The sequence below is a fragment of the Triplophysa dalaica genome, chromosome 10, assembly GCF_015846415.1.
Source record: "Triplophysa dalaica isolate WHDGS20190420 chromosome 10, ASM1584641v1, whole genome shotgun sequence".
Taxonomy (NCBI): Eukaryota; Metazoa; Chordata; class Actinopteri; order Cypriniformes; family Nemacheilidae; genus Triplophysa; species Triplophysa dalaica.
Window position 1 is genome coordinate 499627 of NC_079551.1, and position 22620 is coordinate 522246.

Here is a 22620-nt window from a genome sequence, read left to right on the forward strand (position 1 = left end):
TATTTGTGTTCATACAATGGAAGCCAATGGAGATCACTGTTGTTTGGTTATCAACATTCTTCAAAATGTCTTCTTTTGTGTTCTGCTCTAGAATTTTTGTAATATAAGCAATACGATGGAGCGTGAATTCAATTAGTAATTTAGAAAAAAATCTGCCAATGGGGTAAGGAAAATAATCTTGATTTTTTTTTTTCTTAATCACTAATTTCAAGATTTTTTTTTATTACCCCATTGGCAGATTTTTTGCTCGTTTAAGCATAAATTCACTTAAATTTCATATTCTTTAGCCCTGTTTTCTAGGGTCATTTTGCTCATCAAGACAATGCATCTTGATTCAAGAATTTTTTGATATTCGTACTGCAAAACAAGACAAAAAAACAAAGTAAGAAAGTCACTATTTTAATTTAATATTTGCAGTTTGTGGCCCTTTCTTCTCTCGTTAATGCTGTTTTCATTTATTATAAAAGAAAGTTTAATGTGTGTCAAACATCTTTGCAACCTCACATTATTTTCACTTTCAATGGCAAGAAAGACGAAAAAAATGAGGGTCCAGAGATAAGAGTCACTGTATTGTGTTATAAAGCCTTACAGTGATAAAAGCACAAAGCACTTCGGGATAAATACAGTCTTTTACAATAACATCAGGTTTAATATTCAGATATAGATGATCAATAAAACAACCATTAAAAATAACCTCATTGCACATCTGGCTAACACACTTTCTTTTGCTAAGAGTAAAAACCTTGTTTACCACAGATGTGCCAGTATATAGATATTCCACAAACACACACAAGTAATGGTCCCTGTTGTTGGACTATAAAGCGTAGTGTCGTTTGAAGATTATAGTCATCCAGCAATGGAGCTCCAGAACTCACTGTAGAAGCTCCTCCCAAGAAATGGGCTTGGAAAAGACCTCACGTTCCAGCCAAAGGTCATAGTTCATTTGGAAGTCTTCAGGTAGGTCGACACGTTGTCCCAGGACACTCTGGAGGCAGTTGTCCACCGGCAGGAACTCCGGGTTGCTCTGGTTCTGTTCGTAACGGCGACTGTTGAAGCGTTCGATGTTGGCGCGTAGGGCGCATTCTTCTGCCTGGAAGTCCCATGGACGGGCATCCAGGTCTGCAATCAGAGACACGCATCAGGATCCATTACCGTACCCCTAATGCACTTTCAAAAAACGAATTGTGCAGATGAATTGTTCAATTTACTGCCATAATCAACACCCCCGAGTGGAGTGTCTCCGTTTACTCACCGTTGCCATAAGCCCAGTCGTCATTGAGACGATGACGCACTTTCTGGTATATCGCTGACATGGTCTTCATGTTGCTCTTCCTCCACTGCCGCCCAAGATACTTGGTTTGAACTTTAAGCAGTTTGAGCACGTAGAGCTGCATCATGGCCTGCTTGACCTTCAGCGCCCTCTTTAGGATGGGAGCGGATTTAAACACCACCAACATCTAGAAAAAAAACGGCGCTCCGTGTCAAAATTTGAGATATGCAACAATAGATGATTATAAAGGTCAATCCCTCGAGGTACATGGATTTATTTGAAATTATTTGAACAACATCTCCGTCTACTCCAATTAGACTTCGACTCTATGTATGGTGTCTTACCATAGTCCTGGAGTGTTTCCATTTAGTGAGTTTATTGAGGATGCGCAGCAGGTTGATGCAGGAGAATAAATTCCTCCAGCAGAACTGATTGTTATCGCCAGCTTCCTGTTAGCAAAACACACAATCGCACATCGCTCTAAATGACGCCCAGAGGATCGTGAGTCTTGTATGTGTGCGTGTGATAATTCTCACCAGACTCTCAGCTGTGAGTTCAGGAAGCTCGTGCACGATGCAGTGTGGGAAATCCAAAACCGAGATGCTGTCAGGAGACAAGACGCATTAGTACCCAAAATGCATTGGTACAAATGACACGCTTACACGGACTGATGACTCACCCATTTTTGGCCGTGATGTAAGACATGATGTTCTGGTTGAAGAACTTCAGGATGAGTGGAATACAGTTGGCGAACACCAGATGCTGAGCCATGTACTCAAACTATAGCAGAAAACATACGTCAAGGAACACGTAAACACGCTTACGATACAGGCTTATTAGAGTTTACTTAAACTATTACAACATTTATGTTAATTGAAATTGAACAATTTAATACTTTACTGAAAATAAACTAAAGTAAATAAGTAAATAACAATTTATAAATATAAAAAACATAACAGTGCAATTATTTTCATTAAAAAAATATATAAATAAATCATTGAATTTTAAATTAAATAAAGTAATAAATCCTAATTATTAAAATAACTTCAACAGGCAGAAAAAGTGTTAATTTGGCCAAATGTGTTCTCAGAATGTTTGATAAATTAATAAAGTTTTTAAGTGTTCTGTTAACTTTTTGGCCAATTTGCAATTGTTATTAGATAAAAAACCTACGCTGTGTCTGTGTTGTAGTACTTGAATAAACGTGTGTGTACCTGATAGACGTGATTGAGTTTGAAGTGTTTCAGCAGCAGCAGGAGTATGGCTGAAATGGCTTTGACGATGATTTCTTTATGTCGATTCACATCAACGCCCAACTTCATACTCTGAAGAACTGTGGTACTAGAACAAGATACAAGACGCATATTATATATATATAACCTGCAGGATATTTTTAACAAAACCAATTACACCCGCTAACTGTAACCACGGCAACCCAGTCGAGAAGGCCGGTGGGAGTTTGTGTAGGGATCTGTAGCTGACTCACTGTTATAGATTCACTAGAACAGTTCTGAGTGATTCAGTGAGTGAATCAGATTCAACTGCTAACTCGTTCAATTCAACGAATAGTTTCATAAAAAACTTTTTCTGTGACCTCCCGATCACTATTCCTCATATAGTCATCAGTATGTACTGAACATTAGCATTGATAGCGTAATGCTACAACAGTTTTTTGGAGTATAAAGTCATGCATGTGTGTGTGTGTGTGCGCCTTACGGCATTTCTTCAGGTAGAACATCTGCCAGTATGTTGATGGAGTCCGTCTTGGCTTTAGACGTGGGAGCAGCAGCCAATAGGATCTTGAGGAGAGCGATCTGAAACACAAATACACGTAGGCCTTTCGGTATGAACACAGCTCATTTAGCGTGTGACAACTGCATTTGCTGCATGCATCTCTCACCATGTACTGCGGTAAACTGGGTAAAATACCCTGGTACAGGAGCTCCGTGGCACACAACTCCAACTCCTCTTCACCCTGAACACACACAAACACAGGTGGATGATGTAGTAATGACATCACAAGACTCTGTAACTTCATCAGTGATTGGTTACTCACTCCAGACAGAGGCGTCTTCTGATATTCTTCTTCTTTAGTGATCTGAACCTCAGCGATGGACACATACTTGTGCTGAAACAACACACAACATTGTTACCGCGGTGATGATTGTTGCGTGACCAGAGCATAGGAAATAATAGTGGTGTTGCCTTCACCTGTTTGAGCGTTCTGATGCTTTCGTGAATCGGTCTGGGCAAACCAACCACTGTATCGGTGTCGCTACAACACAAACAAGCACAAACATAAATCACCGTCGCTCATAAAACACCTAAACCAATTACAGTGAGGACACACTCACTTTCCCAAGGTGTAACCGATGAATTTGCTTCTACTGGAGTCCAGAAAGTTCTCGATGTCCTTTTCCCTGCAAGAAAGAACACATAGGGTTGACAATCTAGAACCACAATAGACCTGTTCAAGTGATGACATCCCCGTATCTACCTGACTTTAGGAGCCCAGGGCAGACCCTTGGGAAAACAGACCCTCTCCGAGGGGGGGTGGGGGACGGGCTGCGGCATGACCTCATCACGCTCCAGGGGAAATGGCTCCGCCTCCATAGAGTTGTCGTTATCGTCGTTTTCCTCCTCGTCCTCGCGAGCGTCATCCGCCTTGTATGGGTCTTTCTCGTTGAACGCGTCCAGATTGTCTTGCTTTATAAGAGCCTGCAGAGAAGAAAGAGACGGATGAAAACACTCTTCGTACGGTTTAAAATGTCATCAAAATTGCCGTAAACACGTTAAGTGTTATGAGAACCTTGTGTTCTCTCCTGGCACGTCTCTGCTGTTGTTCGATGAGATCAGATGCAGACGCCGGCGGCGATGCGGCTCTCATTCTCCTCACTACACGGATGCTGTCCTCCGGCAGCGGAGGCAAACCCAGCGCCACACGTTTGCTCACCTTACTGCTCAGTAACTGCTCGAACCCTCCGAAAGTGAACTAAACACAAGAAAAGTATTCTTAAAACTATTTTTTTATAAACTTTCAATGATCAATTATTTTCTGTTGCCGTGTTCTGTTCAAATCTGTTATTTTGATTTTGCAATTAGTCTCTCGCTTAACATGATATAACGAAACTCCATAAAATTCTGTTTTTAGACATGCCATGTGGTCTCTGGGTCAAGGTCAACCCTGTTATAGTCAACACAGTTAGTGATTTAAAGGGGTATTATGTTGTGAAGACATGTTTTTCTGTGTCTTTGGTGTATTATAAGTTGCCCATGCATGTAATGGACATGAAATTAAAGTGTAGGAAGAAAAGAGACATTCTATCTAAAAGTGAATGGTCACCCAGACCTGCCTGGAACGCCTCATGTAACCACACCCCCACAAATCCACGTCAGTTTGTGATATGATTTGACTAAGGCCGCCCAAATATATAAGCATGTAAAGTGGTGTACATGTCAGTACAATTGAAGAGGAATCTGATGTTCCAAATATGGTCAGAGGTGTTACATTTCCTTCACACGCTTGCAGTATTCCCCCATCATTACACACTGGTTAACTGACCAATCATAGCACACCTCGCTTTTCAGTGCCATGAGCTTTGTAAAATATCAGCACGTTTTAGAGAGGCGGAGTAAAGAGGAGATACATACATGTACGGTGTGTGGAAAATACAGCGTTTCTGAACCTTAAATCGTGCATTACATCTAAAACAAAGCATAATATTCCTATTAGCCGTGTCATATGACCCTTTAAGGTCTGCACATGAAGCTAGGACAAAAATGGTGGGAAATGTCAACCCTGATTTAATATGTGTTTACTTTATTTTCAGAATAGATGCAGGGTTAAATTCTGAACATTTAAAGTGTGTTTAACGAGAATAAAAACTTCATCACTCTCACCAGGACGGTCTTCCAGAGCAACAGCAGAACTTTCTTCATGGGAAAATGAGGGGCGTGACCGCTGCAGAACTTGGTCACCATGCCAAACAGCATGACCGAGACGGGCTCGTGGTTATAGAGAGGAGAACCTGTGATCATTTGACGAAAACACACGCGATTGAAGCAAACCCCGGACGGCCAACGTTTACACTTTTCAACACTTGTCTGATCTCACTGACCGAGTTCGGCTTTGAAGGTTTCTCTGATGCTTCTCCACTCTGGAGTGTCTGTGGGTTCCTCGCGCTGGATGGTTTCCACCATCAGGTACATGATGTTCAACAACACCCTAAAAACACAAATGCACCGGGTTTGTTGGACATTTCCTGGTAAAGATGAGTTGGGCTTTGCCGGTGTTGTTGGTGTACCTGAGGTCGGTGCTGTCGGCCAGTGAGATGGCAGGTTTCCTGACCGCACTGCTGCATGCGGCACTATTCCTAAAACACGTTTGACACAAAACATTCATTATTTTGTGAATTATTCTCCGCGTGTCTGTTATTGAGTATGGTCTGTGTGCGCTTCGTCTCACTCGATCTCCATATTGAGCAGCTCCACCAGGGCAGTGAAAGCTCCAACATCCAACAGCAGAAAGATGTTATACCTCATCCAGTGCTGCACCTCCGGCTCAGAGCCGCACTCGCCAAACGTCCCTGAAACACCAAACGCCACCATCATAACTCATAGACTGCATGGGTTGTAAAGAAATACTAAGAGAAGGACGTCTTGTGCCAGACCTTGTGCCATATACAGAATGGCTCTGGCGACTTTTAGGCGTCGTTCTCTGCCGATGACGTCCAGCCCGTCCAGCAGACGCATGGCATGAGCTCTGTGGTGAGCCGTGTCCACCTCGATCCATTTCTCACTGGGCACTGCCAAAACAAAACACAAAACACAAAATTACTTTGTTCTGATAAACACAGAGAAAGATATTTGGAAAAATGCTTTAGACCAAACAGATTTTGCCCACCATTGACCCCCATAGTAGGAAAAATTATCTATCTGGTTTTTTTTTGTTCTGTTGAACACTAAAGAAGACATTTTGAAGAATGTAGGACTGCAAACAGTTCTGGGCCACCATTGTATTTTTTCAAAATATGTTTGGTTATAAGCATTCTTCAAAATATCTTTCTCTGCATTCATCAGAACAAAAACATTTATAAAGATTTGGAACAACTTGAAGGTGAGGAAATGATGGCAGAATTTTTGGGTGTACTGTCCCTTTGACTATAACAGCAGACGTGAGATCTGTACTTACGGTGGGTGTGAAAATCTTCTTCAAAGCATTTTCTGTTGAGCAGAAACTCTGGACCTTCGGTGTAACTGTACAACTCTACAAACACAAACAATATGTTAAAACTTTCTTCAGTAGTCGTCTTTGTTCATTTAATGTCATGTAGCAACTGATCTCTGAGAGTTAAATCAGGATTATAAATGTGCACGAAATGTCCAGAGATTGATGTCAAGTCTACGTTTCCATCTCAAAATAAACCGTTCACTGTATGGGTCCATTCAGAAGGGGAGGAGTTAACAGGTAATCAATCTGACATCATCACATTATTGGACTAGACAAGATTACAAAGAGAAAAATGAATTTGTAGATCGACTGGCATTATTCAGCACAAAACTAATAACGTGTGACAGCAAAGTAAACGGGTACATCATGAGTTCAAGGGGACGGAATTAGTTTCTCTCACCTGAGAGTTCACAGCTCCATTTATCAGCATCTGAATATTCAAACTCCAGATCAGGAGCATCTGATAAACCCTAAAACATGCACAAATCAACAACATATGGTGAACACGGCTTAGCAAAATATAATGATCAGACACAGATCTCATACATCAACACACATGGTCATCATATGGTTAGTATGGTATCATACAGCACAGCTTTGGATAAATGTCAGTAAACATGGTTCACATATACATGAGAACAAATCTGTGTAATATTCATGTGTGTGTATCCGTCTGAGCTTTATAGCCACATGCACACATACTACAGTAAACTTAAGCATTTACTACAGTAAACTGTAGTGAAATTCATGGTATTACTGTACTTAACGCATATAAAAGTAGTTTTAATGTATTAATTTGCCTTCTAATGCACCTCATAATGTCTCATGAGTAATTGTAACTACAGGTAATATCATGACACTTATCAATTCATTGTTACACTTAAAACAAAATATGTGGTTATAATTCTTTAATGCATTACCACACACATTATGAACAATTATAATGCATCGTTATCTTTAATAACTCCTTATAACGCAATATAAATAAAGTGTCCAGATTCATGACTATACTATACCACAGTAAATACTGATATGTGGGCACTCATGAAACAAAGATTGTTTGTATAGAACATATACATGTTATTTTTGTTGATAGTATGTTTGTAAATAAACTACATGTAACGTTCATGCTAACCGCTGCGCAAACTCGCGTTAAACCTACAAACACGCGACACAAAAGTGAGATAAACGCGCTCGATCGAGCGTCACCTCAGAATCTTTCCTCTGGTTTCGGGTGAATTCTCCTCTCATTTTATTCGGCAGCATTTGATTCGGCTTCTGTTTGTTATTAGCACAAACACCGACACCATCCATCTTCACTTCCGGCTCTCGGTCTCACTTCTCGCGATATCACGCTTGAACGCGCATCGCGGCCTGCCGTCACGTCTTGTGATTTTACACGCTGAGGGTTTGAGGACCAAATAAACTACTCTTTTAAAAGAAGTGTTATTTAAAACCGCGCGCGTGTGATTTAACTAGTATTTTGAAGCATTTGTTAATATTTTATTTAAGAAGATCACACAGAGTAGGCTATACAGTATTTACAGCTACATACTACATTTAAAGGGACAGTTCACCCAAAAATGAAAATTCCGTCATTATTTAGTCTCTTTCGAGTTGTTCCAATCTGTGTACATAGTTCTGACGAAAACACAGAAAGATATTTGGAAGAATGCTTGTATACAAACCAAAAAATAGTTTGGTTATAATGATAATAATGCTTGTAACCAAAATAGTAGGAAAAACGACAATAGTCGTCAAAGGTGCACCAGAACTGCTTGCTTTCCATCATTCTTCAAAACAATCTTCTCATGTGTTCAACAGATCAAAGACATTTATAAAGCAATGTTCCTAGGGCAGTCAATGGTGGCAAAGAACTGAGTAAATGAAGACAGAATTTTCATTTTTGGGTGAACTGTTCCTTTAAAAAAAACTTACATTATAACTCTAGATATGTATGTCAAGTGTTAAACATTTCACGAGTTTTTGTAATGTTAACGTTGTGGGCCAAAATGAAATCATCTCACAAATGATAATACATTACTAATACACATTGAATTATGTTCATGTAAATTCTATTTTAAAAGCGTGCAGTACATCACATGACTTATAAATATACATAAATTTGAGCTCGATGGCAGAGAAATGAAACGCATAAATAAGGAACTGCTCTTCCTTAAAAAAAAGTTGAATGCATCTATTTGTGGATTTGGGCACATGCAGAAAGATCAAAGTTCATAAAACCCATACCTCTCCATTTTTGGCATCCGTGATACATGTTCCAGTGACCCAAGAGATCTCCCCCACAGCTGCGCTCCAAATTATCAAAAAGACTTTGGAAACTATGTGACCGATTAAGAATCTGAAACCACAGACATCCAAGAGAGAGAGAGAGAGAGAGAGAGAGACTTGAAGAAAGAAGGAGCTTCATTTGTCAAAGAAAACTATTAATACTCATTGATTTATTCCTTCATTTCTGAATCATTCATTGTCGTTCATTTCTATGAGTGCAAATTCACATAGATAGAAAGGTCTATGGTCCATATGTCTTGGCACTAATAACATTCTTGAGAGAACAAACGGATCTGTGAAGGATAAGGTTTCAAGTCAAGAAGATGCAAACAAATGACGTTATTGACTAATAAAGGTCTATAAATGGGAAATGCCAGGTGTCACAACCATTCAAAGCAAATCCACATGACCTAATCGAGACGGTGGACCCTGCTGAGTTCACACGAGCATCTCTATAAAAGCATCAGTCTTCCTTCGCCACAAGATCAGACGGCGACCCATTAACGGCAAGATCATTTACCTTACCTGCATCTCTTACACACTATACTATACTATACTAACATTATATTACGCTATCTACATTATACTATTTATTTATAATGAGATTTAATGCTGTATAATCCTATATTATAGTATGCCGTGTTATTTTATACTAATCTCTGTTGTACTATGCCATATTATACAATGCTATATTATGTTATGTTATACTATATTATATTGAGTGATAAGTGATGCGAAGTGTGCAGTAATTCACACAATGACTGTATGTGTTTGTCCCTATAACAGGCATTTTCCAGACTCCTTGATTTCTCTGAACTGAGGCTTTGAGAAAGGTAAAAACCATCGCTAGTTTTATAGACTAAAGATAAATGACAAGTTATAAAGTGGTGTAATTTTAAAGTTATTGTCATTTCATAATATTAAAGTCCCTGTGAATTGGAAGTTGCGATCGTTTCTACTTCGGTTTTTATGACACATTTTAGAGTGAAAAGAAATTTCACAGGAGATAATTAGTGGGCGTGGCTTGCGTTTTTCAATCCGAATTGATTAGATGTGTACAGGACAGGACAGGAATTAAAAAAAGAAAATGACCCACGTTGATAAACTATTTACTATAAACGCTGCAATACTTCATTAAAAAATAAGAATTGTCATTTGTTATTTCTCTGGGACTTTAATGACTTTCATTCTAATGTGCAGAATTTGATAAAAACATACAAATGTCAGTAATGGTGTCTGTTTCGGTATAACCTGGCTGCGTAAGGCTGCACCTATGTGAACTCATCCCATGTGTTTTGACGGCATGTTTAATTCCTTAACGTCATTTGTGTCATTTTATAGTCTTGCAATCGTTTTTACTTCCTTAGACATATTAGTGAGTGAAAAGGAATTTCAAAGGAGATAATTAGTGGGTGTGGCTTGCGTTTTTCACTGCGAATTGATTAGATGTGTAAAAGCAGCATTTTTGGTGTTTTGAAAAGAAACTGCAGTTGAAGTGGAGGAGTTTACAGATGCTCCGCCCAAGCGTCTAATTTATGTCATTTGAGATGGATAGTCACAACGGGAAGAAGGTGCTTTTTTACATTTTAACCGACGATGGTGAGGGAACATGAATTTTAAAAAGAGAACCTCTGAGCAAAGGCTGCAATATTTCATGAAAAATTATGAGTCATTTTTTATTTCACTGGGACTTTAAAGACTGTCATTCTAAAATGTAGAATATAATTTGAAAAAAAGCGAGTGTGTCTGATTGGTAAATCACACAAAAATGCTGAATGTCCGTTTGTTATTTCAAAGAACATCATAAGCCACACACATTTTTTTTTTGATTGTTTGATTTTACAATCAACAGAAGTCATCATGGGAGATGGAGAAATGGAGTGCTTCGGCCCGGCGGCCATTTACCTCCGGAAGCCAGAAAGGGAGAGGATCGAGGCACAGACCTCTCCATTCGATGCTAAAACGGCATATTTTGTATCCGAGCCCGAAAACATGTACCTTAAGGGTGTACTTGTTAGTAAAGAAAGTGGCAAAGCTACAGTCAAAACTCTGTGTGGAAAGGTATGTCGATACACTAACTCCCTTTACATCCTTCATCGTGTATTATTCTGAGATGAACAGCAGCGTCGCCCACCCACCTAACCAATCTTGTACTCTAGACGCTGACAGTCAAAGACGATCAAATCTTTCCCATGAATCCTCCCAAGTATGATAAGATTGAAGACATGGCCATGATGACCCACCTCAACGAGCCTGCCGTGCTGTATAACCTTAAAGAGCGTTACGCAGCCTGGATGATCTACGTACGTACAAATAAAGTACTTCAATTGATGGTGAGAGAGATATTGAGCTGTAACATTGCACCGTTGTCTCTGTTTCAGACCTACTCTGGTTTATTCTGCGCCACTGTCAACCCCTATAAGTGGCTGCCGGTGTACGACACAAATGTCGTGAACGCTTACAGGGGCAAAAAGAGAATAGAAGCCCCGCCCCACATCTTCTCCATCTCTGACAATGCCTATCAGTTCATGCTCACAGGTCAGTGACATAAAAATAACCTAAATATAAACTCTGTTAATAAGCTTAACATATTTCTTGATATGGTTGGACATTACTACTAAATAAAACATGTTCTCTACCTTCCTTTCTATTACACTTTCTCAGATCGTGAGAACCAGTCGGTCCTTATTACGTAAGTTCTTTCGATTTATTCTAAAATCATTTACAATTCCTGACGAAGCATATTTGACGGTATTCCGTTCTGTACAAGAGACTTTGTTGTTATTTTTACATGTTTACAAAACAGCGGAGAATCCGGTGCGGGAAAGACGGTCAACACCAAACGTGTCATCCAGTACTTCGCTACAATCGCCGTGTCTGGACCCAAAAAGGCAGAAGTTGGAAAAATGCAGGTCAGAAAAAACACAATAGAATAAAAGTGACAGGCATTCAATGTGATTAAATTACGTGTGTGTCAACTAGGGGTCGCTGGAGGATCAAATCATCGCAGCTAACCCCCTGCTAGAGGCGTATGGTAATGCCAAGACCGTGAGGAACGACAACTCGTCTCGTTTTGTAAGTTGATGCGTTCTGATACCTTTAAGAATTTCGCAGTACCTTCACAAACAATTTTGACCTGGTTGAATCTCTTCAGGGTAAATTCATCAGGATTCATTTCGCCACCTCTGGAAAACTGGCCTCGGCTGATATTGAAACTTGTGAGTCGCACTGTTTGAAACCAAAACATATTTTACAGTCAAACAAACACGAATTTTGAAGCCAACGTTCTCTTGTCAAGATCTGCTGGAAAAGTCGAGAGTCACGTTCCAGCTGTCTGCTGAGAGGAGCTACCACATCTTCTACCAGCTCATGACGGGACACAAACCAGAGCTGCTCGGTAAGAAATCTACAGCAGTGTGTCGACGTCTAATGCTGTGTTCACACTAAACCTGAATCGAGAGATAGACATCAAAGAAAATGCAAAGACACAAATAGTCGAGAGAAGAATTATTTGTCAGCTCGTGTAACTCACAGGATAAATAACGAACTCCCACAAGTAGTAAATTCGCTTTTGGTGTGAACCCAGTGTTAGAGCAGTGCTAACGTAGAGACTGTGAATTCTTTCCAGAGGCCCTGCTCATCACCACCAACCCGTATGACTATCACATGATCAGTCAGGGCGAAATCACTGTCAAGAGCATCGATGACGTGGAGGAGTTCATCGCCACTGATGTACGTACGCAAAACCGTTATTTTTATTTCTAAAATAAGTTGTAATTGATGGCCTCTCTTTGCTCTCAAACGTTGTATTTATTTTGTCCGACAAAAAATAGACGGCCATTGACATTCTGGGCTTCACCCTTGAAGAGAAAGCGAGCATCTACAAGCTGACAGGTGCTGTGATGCATCATGGAAACATGAAGTTCAAGCAGAAGCAGAGAGAGGAGCAGGCTGAACCTGACGGCAATGAGGGTGAGATGAAGCCTTCACACTCTTCGTTTCTTCACATAAACAAGCAGAAACATACATTTACTGTCCATTATCTGCTTTTTTAGTGGCGGATAAAATCGCCTACCTCATGGGCCTAAACTCGGCGGACATGCTGAAAGCTTTGTGCTATCCCAGAGTGAAGGTCGGAAACGAGTATGTGACCAAAGGCCAAACCGTTCCACAGGTGACAAATAACACAGTCGCTGACTTTAAAAGAGATAAAGTACCTAAAACATAGAACTCACAAAGGACAAACACTGTTTCACAGGTGAACAACTCGGTCATGGCTCTCTGCAAGTCAGTCTATGAGAAAATGTTCTTGTGGATGGTCGTCCGGATCAATGAGATGTTGGACACCAGACAGCCCAGACAGTTCTTCATTGGTGTGCTGGACATTGCCGGATTTGAGATCTTTGATGTAAGCTTCAATTGTTAACGTATCTCTAAGCAGCCCAATATAAATTGCGAGAACTTGAGAATGTGAGAACTTGAGCTTGTGTTTAAATGACAGTACAACAGCCTGGAGCAGCTCTGCATCAACTTCACAAACGAGAAACTGCAACAGTTCTTCAATCACCACATGTTTGTGCTGGAGCAAGAGGAGTACAAGAAAGAAGGCATCGAGTGGGCGTTCATTGACTTTGGAATGGACTTAGCTGCCTGCATTGAGCTTATTGAGAAGGTAAGGTCTAAACAAATATTAAAACACTTACAAAAAGGAGTTTCCATTTTGGTTTTTACATGAGCTTGACTGTTTCTCCACCAGCCAATGGGCATCTTCTCCATCCTAGAAGAGGAGTGCATGTTTCCCAAAGCCACAGACGCCAGTTTCAAAAACAAGCTTTACGATCAACATCTTGGCAAAACTGGAGCTTTCCAAAAGCCCAAACCTGCCAAAGGCAAAGCTGAGGCTCACTTCGCTCTCGTGCACTATGCAGGCACTGTCGACTACAACATCACTGGCTGGTTGGAAAAGAACAAAGATCCACTGAACGACTCTTGTGTCCAACTCTATGCGAAGTCATCTGTCAAACTTCTGTCGTTTCTGTATCTCGCCCATCCCGGGTCTGAAGGTAGATTACATATATTGTCAGAGTTCCTTAAGCTCCAGAAGCGGTCAAAATATATGCACTCAATCAAATGTATTCCTATAATAAATCAACCTTTAATGAGCAGTACCGTAATTTTACACAGAGGCAAGTGGAAAGAAGGCGGGAAAGAAGAAGGGAGGCTCCTTCCAAACCGTGTCTGCGATGTTTAGGGTATGAGGATGATTTCTCTTGGTGAGAGTGAAGTTTGTGATGATTAAAACCAACATTTTAAAGACTACTGATGTGAACAATATTACAGGAGAACTTGGGCAAGCTGATGACGAACCTGAGGAGCACTCACCCTCACTTTGTACGCTGCTTGATTCCCAACGAGTCCAAGACTCCAGGTAAACGCGACATCCGAGTCCAACGTTCCTCAGGAGTTAACATCAAAGCATAAGGTAATTTCTATTTTATTTTCAGGGCTGATGGAGAACTTCCTGGTCATCCACCAGCTGAGGTGTAATGGTGTGCTGGAGGGCATTAGAATCTGCAGAAAGGGTTTCCCAAGCAGAATCCTCTACGGTGACTTCAAGCAGAGGTATTCAATGAACACAGGGATTGCAATCACACAGACAGATCATTTTATAGTAAATGTAACGTACAATGTGGCAAACAGAAGTCTTGATAACAAACGTACAAAAAGATTTACGTAATTGTTAAAATTGCATTGCCTAAACAAATGCCAGTGCAAAACACTGTTTGAAAATGTTCATTTTCAGATACAAAGTATTAAACGCCAGCGTAATCCCAGAGGGACAGTTCATTGACAACAAGAAAGCTTCAGAGAAACTATTGGGCTCCATTGATGTTGACCATACACAGTACAAGTTTGGACACACCAAAGTATGTAATAGACGTTTATTTGAAGTATAAATCAACTAAGGTATACAAAGATAGAAATAATCGGTTTGTCGCCAGTTGAAATACATCCATCCTTTGCTTTGTGGGATTGTAGGTGTTCTTCAAAGCTGGTCTGCTGGGCACCCTTGAGGAGATGAGAGATGACAAACTATCACAGCTGGTAACCATGACTCAGGCTTTGTGCCGAGGATTCCTCATGAGAAGAGAATTTGTCAAAATGATGGAGAGGAGGTACAGTCTAGACGTACAATTTCACTTTCATAATATAATTGCTGAATCACCTAATTTGCTGCAATTCCAAACAGAGAATCAGTTTATTCCATCCAATACAACATACGCTCATTCATGAATGTGAAAACCTGGCCATGGATGAAGCTGTACTTCAAGATCAAGCCTCTTCTGAAGAGTGCTGAGACAGAGAAAGAACTCTCACAAATGAAGGAGAACTACGGAAAAATGAAGGAAGACCTGGAGAAGGCTCTCTCCAAAAAGAAGGAGATCGAGGAGAAAATGGTGTCACTCCTGCAGGAGAAAAACGACCTTCAACTTCAAGTAGCATCAGTGAGTATTATAGTTCCAGAGACCAGACAATACATATCAAAACTTGAATTAAACAAAAGTAACCTTGTCTATCCCACTGAACAGGAAACGGAGAATCTATCTGATGCTGAAGAAAGATGTGAAGGTCTTATCAAAAGCAAGATACAGCTAGAGGCCAAACTCAAAGAGACTACAGAGAGATTGGAAGACGAGGAGGAAATTAATGCTGAACTCACTGCTAAGAAGAGGAAACTGGAGGACGAATGCTCTGAGCTGAAGAAAGATATTGATGACCTGGAGCTCACCTTAGCCAAAGTGGAAAAGGAGAAACATGCTACTGAAAACAAGGTTGACATTATAATCACATATTTTATACATGATCTGTTGATAAGGCTCTTTAGAAGGAAACCAATGAACAAATGTTTGCATTTAGGTGAAAAACCTGACTGAGGAGATGGCCTCTCAGGATGACACCATTGTCAAGCTGACCAAAGAGAAGAAAGCCCTCCAAGAGGCTCACCAGCAGACCCTAGATGACCTGCAGTCAGAGGAAGACAAAGTCAACTCTCTGACTAAAGCCAAGACAAAACTTGAGCAGCAAGTGGATGATGTAAGATGTTTGCAATTAGAATAAGCCCACGGGGAAATGAGAGGAAGCTCTAATTGTTGTGTTTTGGGATTTTGTAATGTAAGCTTGAGGGTTCGCTTGAGCAAGAGAAGAAGCTCCGTATGGACCTTGAAAGAGCCAAAAGGAAGCTTGAGGGTGACCTGAAACTAGCCCAGGAATCCCTAATGGACCTGGAGAACGACAAACAACAATCAGATGAAAAGATCAAGAAGTGAGTAGATAGAAGAAGATATTTATGCAATTTTAAACAAAATGCACATTTTACAAACCCCTAATGTTGAAACAGGAAGGACTTTGAGACAAGTCAACTCCTCAGCAAGATTGAAGATGAACAGTCTATGGGGGCACAGCTTCAGAAGAAGATCAAAGAACTTCAGGTATTATCTTTTTTTAAAAACACTGAAAGAATTAACATTGCTGCTGTAGTATCACAAGCTAAATGCATGTTTCAAATCTAGGCCCGTATTGAGGAGCTGGAGGAGGAAATTGAGGCAGAGCGAGCTGCTCGTGCCAAAGTGGAGAAGCAGAGAGCCGATCTCTCCAGGGAACTTGAGGAGATCAGCGAGAGGCTTGAGGAAGCTGGCGGTGCCACCATTGCCCAGATTGAGATGAATAAGAAGCGTGAAGTGGAATTACAGAAATTGCGTCGTGACCTGGAAGAGTCCACCTTGCAGCATGAGGCCACAGCAGCCGCTCTCCGGAAGAAACAGGCGGACAGTGTGGCCGAGCTCGGAGAACAGATCGACAACCTTCAGCGGGTCAAGCAGAAGCTGGAGAAAGAGAAAAGCGAATGCAAGATGGAGATTGATGATTTATCAAGCAACATGGAGGCCGTGGCTAAATCAAAGGTAAGCACTACTAGAAGATAATTTAACAGAAATGCACACTTAAACAACATGAGTAAAACTTTGTACTTGGATAGTCTAATTTGGAGAAGATGTGCCGAACCCTTGAAGACCAACTGAGTGAACTCAAGTCCAAGAATGATGAAAATGTTCGTCAGCTCAATGACACAAGTGGCCAGAAAGCAAGACTTTACACTGAGAATGGTTGGTGTACAAAAATAAAATATGTAGCAAATAAATTTGTCTGATGGAATTATTAACCCAAATTGAATGTACAGGTGAATTTGCTCGCCAGCTGGAGGAGAAAGAAGCTCTTGTTTCTCAACTGACCAGAGCAAAACAAGCTTTCACTCAGCAGATTGAAGAACTCAAGAGACACATTGAGGAGGAAGTTAAGGTACAAACCACACACAGTCAAATGCATTTCCATTTGCAAACCAATGAGAGTTCAATTCCAGGGAACAAATGTTTAACTTCAGGCCAAGAACGCTCTTGCCCACGGTGTCCAATCAGCCCGTCACGACTGTGATTTGCTCAGAGAGCAGTTTGAGGAGGAACAGGAGGCCAAAGCAGAACTTCAGCGTGGAATGTCCAAGGCCAACAGCGAGGTGGCTCAGTGGAGAACCAAATACGAAACTGATGCCATCCAGCGCACTGAGGAACTTGAGGATTCCAAGTACGCAATGCAAAACATTTAAGTCAGTACCTGAGCTATTTACTTTTGATAGAGCATAACACAATTTTACACAACTGCCGACAGGAAAAAGCTGGCACAACGTCTTCAGGAGGCTGAAGAATCTATCGAGGCTGTGAACTCCAAGTGTGCCTCACTGGAAAAGACCAAACAGAGACTGCAGGGTGAAGTAGAAGACCTCATGATTGATGTAGAAAGAGCAAATGCATTGGCTGCCAACCTGGACAAGAAACAGAGAAACTTTGACAAAGTAAAGAAATGAGTCATGTGTGAACTTCAACTTGGATCCATGAACTTTTATGATCCATTTAACTATTATTGCCTTTTATCATTGTCAGGTTCTGGCAGAGTGGAAACAGAAGTTTGAGGAAGGTCAGGCTGAGCTGGAAGGTGCTCAGAAAGAAGCTCGCTCTCTCAGCACTGAGCTTTTCAAGTTGAAGAACTCCTATGAGGAAGCTCTCGACCAGCTGGAGACTCTGAAGAGAGAGAACAAGAATTTGCAACGTAAATGACACATTCATATTGTACATAAAGATTTTAAAAAGCAGCACTAAAACAATTTTGACAAATATGTTTGTGTGTTTAGAGGAGATTTCTGACCTGACCGAGCAGCTTGGAGAGACTGGAAAGAGCATTCATGAGCTAGAGAAGTCCAAGAAGATAGTGGAGTCTGAGAAAGCAGAGATCCAGGCTGCACTGGAAGAAGCTGAAGTATGTTGCTCAGAGCTCACAAGACCCTGTGCTAGAATTAATTACATACAATTTAATTAATTCTTCTACCGTGTAAATAAAACCCTGCTATTGTCCATCAGGGCACACTTGAACATGAAGAGTCCAAGATTCTTCGTGTCCAGCTGGAGCTGAACCAGGTCAAGGGAGAGATTGACAGGAAGCTTGCTGAGAAAGATGAGGAGATTGAACAGATCAAGAGAAACAGCCAACGAGTTATCGATACCATGCAGAGTACTCTGGACTCTGAGGTGAGGAGCAGAAACGATGCCTTGAGAGTCAAGAAGAAGATGGAGGGAGATCTCAACGAGATGGAGATTCAGCTAAGCTATGCAAATCGCCAGGCCGCCGAGGCCCAGAAACAGCTCAGGAACGTCCAAGGCCAACTCAAGGTACTTTTCTTTTTGTCGAAGTCTGCTCACAAAATCTATAGATGTCTGAATAAGATTCAAAGCATAACAAAGAGTCTACAATAATATTGACACCCTGCAACAGGATGCCCAACTGCACCTTGATGAAGCCATCAGAGGTCAAGAAGACATGAAGGAGCAGGTTGCCATGGTGGAGCGCAGGAATAACCTGATGCAAGCAGAGATCGAGGAGCTGAGAGTTGCCCTGGAGCAAACCGAGAGAGGCCGTAAAGTGGCCGAGCAGGAGCTGCTGGACGCCAGTGAGCGTGTGGGACTCCTCCACTCTCAAGTACGAAAATCTATTTGAACACTAAACTTGACAATTTCAGTTTTAAGACTCCAGTGATATAACATTCCGACTAACACTGTTGATGTCTCACAGAATACAAGTCTTATTAACACCAGGAAGAAGCTCGAGTCAGATCTGGTCCAGGTGCAAGGTGAGGTGGAGGATTCCGTCCAGGAGGCCAGAAATGCAGAGGAGAAAGCCAAGAAGGCCATCACTGATGTGAGTGCTTACCATGTGAATCTTTCAATGTTCTTCAACCTTTCCAAACAGAGTTTGCAATCATGTAATTCACAGTTGTGACTTTAACGTGTCTACCTTTACAGGTTAGTTAATGTTACTTGACTTTGACGTTTTAGGCTGCCATGATGGCTGAGGAGCTGAAGAAGGAGCAGGACACCAGTGCTCATCTTGAAAGGATGAAAAAGAACACAGAGATTACGGTCAAAGACCTACAGCACCGTCTGGATGAGGCAGAGAGTCTGGCCATGAAAGGTGGAAAGAAACAGCTCCAGAAACTGGAGTCCAGGGTGGGTTTGAATCTTTACCTACTCGAAGAACGGATTCTGCTGGCCATGGCAGAGATGTTCTACACCATATGTCAGCACTTGTGTTGCTTGTGCAGTCTAATTACATGAAGAAAATTAACAGCAATAAACCTGCTTTACTGAAGGTTCGTGAGTTGGAGTCTGAAGTTGAGTCCGAACAGAGACGTGGTGCTGAAGCTGTTAAAGGAGTGCGGAAATACGAGAGAAGAGTGAAGGAGCTCGTTTACCAGGTACTAACCACTAGAATCAAGAGAACGAACAAACATCAGTGCTAGATAGTGATTTAACTCCTTTGACCTCTACAGACTGAAGAAGACAAGAAGAATGTAATCCGCCTGCAGGATCTGGTGGACAAACTGCAGATGAAAGTGAAGGCCTACAAACGTCAAGCTGAGGAAGCTGTGAGTCACAATTCTATGTCAGAGCGACAGGTCTTCAGAGATGTTTGAAATTGACTAATGAGATTTATTTTTAAACGAAACCTCGTGACAGGAGGAGCAGTCCAACACTCACCTGTCCAGATACCGGAAGGTGCAGAATGAGCTGGAGGAAAGTCAGGAGCGTGCTGACATCGCCGAATCCCAAGTCAACAAGCTGAGAGCCAAGAGCCGCGATACTGGGAAGGTAAGCGCCATCTAATGGTACTGTAACTGAACTGCAGCCTGAAATTAAAACTTTAATAAATGTTTTAATAAATGCATAAATCTTTCAATCTTTCCACTTTAAATAGATGAATGTGGTGAAATATTTATCTCTTTCGTTTCAGGGAAAAGACTTATCAGAGTAAAAGCTGGAGCATGGATCACAACAGAAAGCAATCATATAATATGAATGACTTTTAACCAATAAAGAGTTGATAAATAAACTGTGCAGTGATTTCTTTGACTATTTAAAAAAAACTTTCAAAAAGACAACAGGTGTCTGCATGAAATCCAGAATCGACACTAGTATAAATACTCATTCTTGCATTAAATAATACCGAGAGCTCGTGTGCAAACATGAAGCCAATATTTAAAGACAAGCTTTAACCAGTCATGAAAAATAAAGATGAAGACCTAAACCCTATTGAGCATCTGTGGGACATCCTCAATGGAAGGTGAAGGAATGCAAGTTCCCCATTATCCTGTACCATGTGAAGCTTTGATGAACTCCATGACCAAGAGGGTTGATCCAGTGCTGGAAATAATGTCGGCCACATAAAATATTTGCACTTTGGGCCCAAATTGGCCATTTTCACTTAGTGGTGTACTCACTTTTGTGGCCATAGGTCACATGAATATCTATGGGTTGAGTTATTTTGAGGGGACAGTACATTTACATTTACATTTACATTTAGTCATTTAGCAGACGCTTTTATCCAAAGCGACTTACAAGTGGGGTAGATAATGGAAGCAATTAGGACAGCATAAGTACAACAAAAGCATAAGTGCAATCAAAAAGAAGACTAGTCTCATATAGCCTAACACAGTATACGGAACCATTCATACCATTTTTTTTTTTTTTTTTTTAGAGAAGAGAAGAAAAGAGTAGAGAAGAAAAGAGTCAGAACAGATCAGTCAGATGTTGGCGGAAGAGATGTGTTTTCAGGCGTTTCTTAAAGATGGCTACAGAATCTGCAGATCTTGTAGCAGTGGGCAGATCATTCCACATAGGTGGAACAGATCCGGAGAAGGTGCGCGAGAGAGATTTTCTACCTTTATGGGATGGCACCACAAGACGTCGTTCGTTTGCAGAGCGTAGGGATCTGGCAGGTACATATGTCTGCATTAACGATTTAAGATAAGGTGGTGCCGAACCAGTAGTAGTCTTGTAGGCCAGGAGCAGAGTCTTGAATTTGATGCGAGCGACTACGGGAAGCCAATGTAGCTTAATGAATAGAGGAGTGACGTGTGCTCTCTTTGGTTCATTAAAGATAACTCTTGCCGCAGCATTCTGGATCATCTGTAGAGGTTTGGTTGTGCAAGCTGGAAGTCCACCCAGTAGTGCATTGCAGTAGTCCAGTCTGGCCAGGACAAGAGCCTGGACAAGGATTTGCGTAGCATGCTCTGATAGGAAGGGTCTAATTTTCCTGATATTGTAGAGGATGAATCTACAGGACCGGGCGGTGCTGGCAACTTGATCAGTGAAGTTGAGCTGATCATCGATCACCACTCCCAGGTTTCTTGCTTTTCTGGAAGGTGTGATGGTTGATGAGCCCAGTTGAATGGAAAGGTTGTGATGAGTCTTCGTTTCAGCCGGGATTACAAGCAGTTCTGTTTTTGGAAGGTTCAGCTGCAGGTGATGGGCGTTCATCCAGAGCGAGATGTCGGCTAGGCAAGCTGAGATGCGTGCAGAGACAGTCGGATCGTCAGGGCGAAAAGACATGTAGAGTTGAGTATCATCCGCATAGCAGTGATAGGAAAAGCCATGTTTCCTAATGACAGAGCCAAGGGATGTCATGTATACAGAGAATAGCAACGGACCAAGCACTGAGCCCTGAGGCACACCTGTGTCGAGATGATGGGACTCCGACACCTCACCTCTCCAAGATACTCTAAAGGACCTACCCGAGAGGTAAGACCTGAACCATTGTAGCACCATTCCAGAGACCCCCATTGCCTTGAGGGTGGACAGGAGGATGTGATGGTTAACTGTGTCAAAGGCGGCAGATAGATCTAGTAGGATAAGAACAGAAATTTAAACAGTACATTTACACTGTTACACAAGCTGTACACTCACTACTTTACATTGTAGCACAGTGTCATTTCTTCAGTGTTGTCGGATGAAAAGATACAATCAAATATTTACTCAGATGTGAGGGCTGCACTCACTTCTGTGAGATACGGTGTATATAATGACCCAACTGTGGTACTAGAATGAGATACACTCACCTAAAGGATTATTAGGAACACCTGTTCAATTTCTCATTAATGTAATTATGGTGGTGGTGGTGTAATGGTGTGGGGGATGTTTTCTTGGCACACTTTAGGCCAATTGGGCATCGTTTAAATGCAACGGTCTACCTGAGCATTGTTTCTGACCATCCCTTTCTGACCATCATGTACTCATCCTCTGATGGCTACTTCCAGCAGGATAATGCACCATGTCACAAAGCTCCAATCATTTCAAATTGGTTTCTTGAACATGACAATGAGTTCACTGTACTAAAATGGCCCCCACAGTCACCAGATCTCAACCCAATAGAGCATCTTTGGGATGTGGTG

The 22620-nt window shown here is 41.3% G+C and overlaps 2 protein-coding genes across 2 annotated transcripts; one reads left to right on the forward strand and one right to left on the reverse strand.

Moving 5' to 3' along the window:
• Nucleotides 1-386: 386 nt before the first annotated feature.
• strip1 (striatin interacting protein 1) lies at nt 387-7820 on the reverse strand. Its single transcript, XM_056759850.1, has 21 exons — nt 7710-7820; nt 6901-6970; nt 6462-6536; nt 5941-6075; nt 5736-5856; nt 5575-5643; nt 5389-5495; nt 5171-5298; nt 4080-4262; nt 3768-3988; nt 3625-3690; nt 3482-3545; nt 3327-3398; nt 3171-3245; nt 2987-3084; nt 2485-2611; nt 1950-2050; nt 1807-1873; nt 1615-1719; nt 1253-1457; nt 387-1119 (listed from the first exon to the last, which is right to left on the reverse strand). Exons 1-21 carry the CDS (start codon nt 7812-7814, stop codon nt 872-874), a joined length of 2442 nt encoding a protein of 813 aa, XP_056615828.1. The 5' UTR covers nt 7815-7820; the 3' UTR covers nt 387-871.
• A 1676-nt stretch (nt 7821-9496) lies between these two features.
• On the forward strand, nt 9497-20282 carry LOC130429991 (myosin heavy chain, fast skeletal muscle). The gene is made up of 40 exons (XM_056758866.1): nt 9497-9625; nt 10645-10853; nt 10952-11095; nt 11174-11330; nt 11457-11484; nt 11599-11704; nt 11775-11867; nt 11947-12010; nt 12091-12189; nt 12421-12524; nt 12626-12764; nt 12848-12966; nt 13051-13200; nt 13294-13464; nt 13549-13855; nt 13977-14044; nt 14133-14220; nt 14297-14414; nt 14596-14719; nt 14832-14968; nt 15043-15298; nt 15383-15625; nt 15711-15887; nt 15971-16116; nt 16192-16282; nt 16364-16753; nt 16828-16954; nt 17029-17147; nt 17230-17426; nt 17511-17694; nt 17783-17948; nt 18031-18155; nt 18257-18565; nt 18669-18872; nt 18966-19091; nt 19229-19399; nt 19543-19647; nt 19723-19818; nt 19910-20041; nt 20184-20282. Exons 2-40 carry the CDS (start codon nt 10653-10655, stop codon nt 20202-20204), a joined length of 5802 nt encoding a protein of 1933 aa, XP_056614844.1. The 5' UTR covers nt 9497-9625; nt 10645-10652; the 3' UTR covers nt 20205-20282.
• Nucleotides 20283-22620: the final 2338 nt, after the last annotated feature.

Bases quoted from the DNA above. Each gene is read 5' to 3' on its own strand.
- strip1 (XM_056759850.1), bottom strand. From the start codon at position 7,814: ATGGATGGTGTCGGTGTTTGTGCTAATAACAAACAGAAGCCGAATCAA. The intron at 5,644-5,735 runs GTGAGACGAAGC...AACGTGTTTTAG, and splicing joins CTGCTCAATATGGAGATCGA to GAATAGTGCCGCATGCAGCA. The intron at 1,720-1,806 runs GTGAGAATTATC...TTTTGCTAACAG, and splicing joins AACTCACAGCTGAGAGTCTG to GAAGCTGGCGATAACAATCA.
- LOC130429991 (XM_056758866.1), top strand. From the start codon at position 10,653: ATGGGAGATGGAGAAATGGAGTGCTTCGGCCCGGCGGCCATTTACCTC. The intron at 10,854-10,951 runs GTATGTCGATAC...CTTGTACTCTAG, and splicing joins TCAAAACTCTGTGTGGAAAG to ACGCTGACAGTCAAAGACGA. The intron at 11,331-11,456 runs GTCAGTGACATA...ACACTTTCTCAG, and splicing joins CTATCAGTTCATGCTCACAG to ATCGTGAGAACCAGTCGGTC.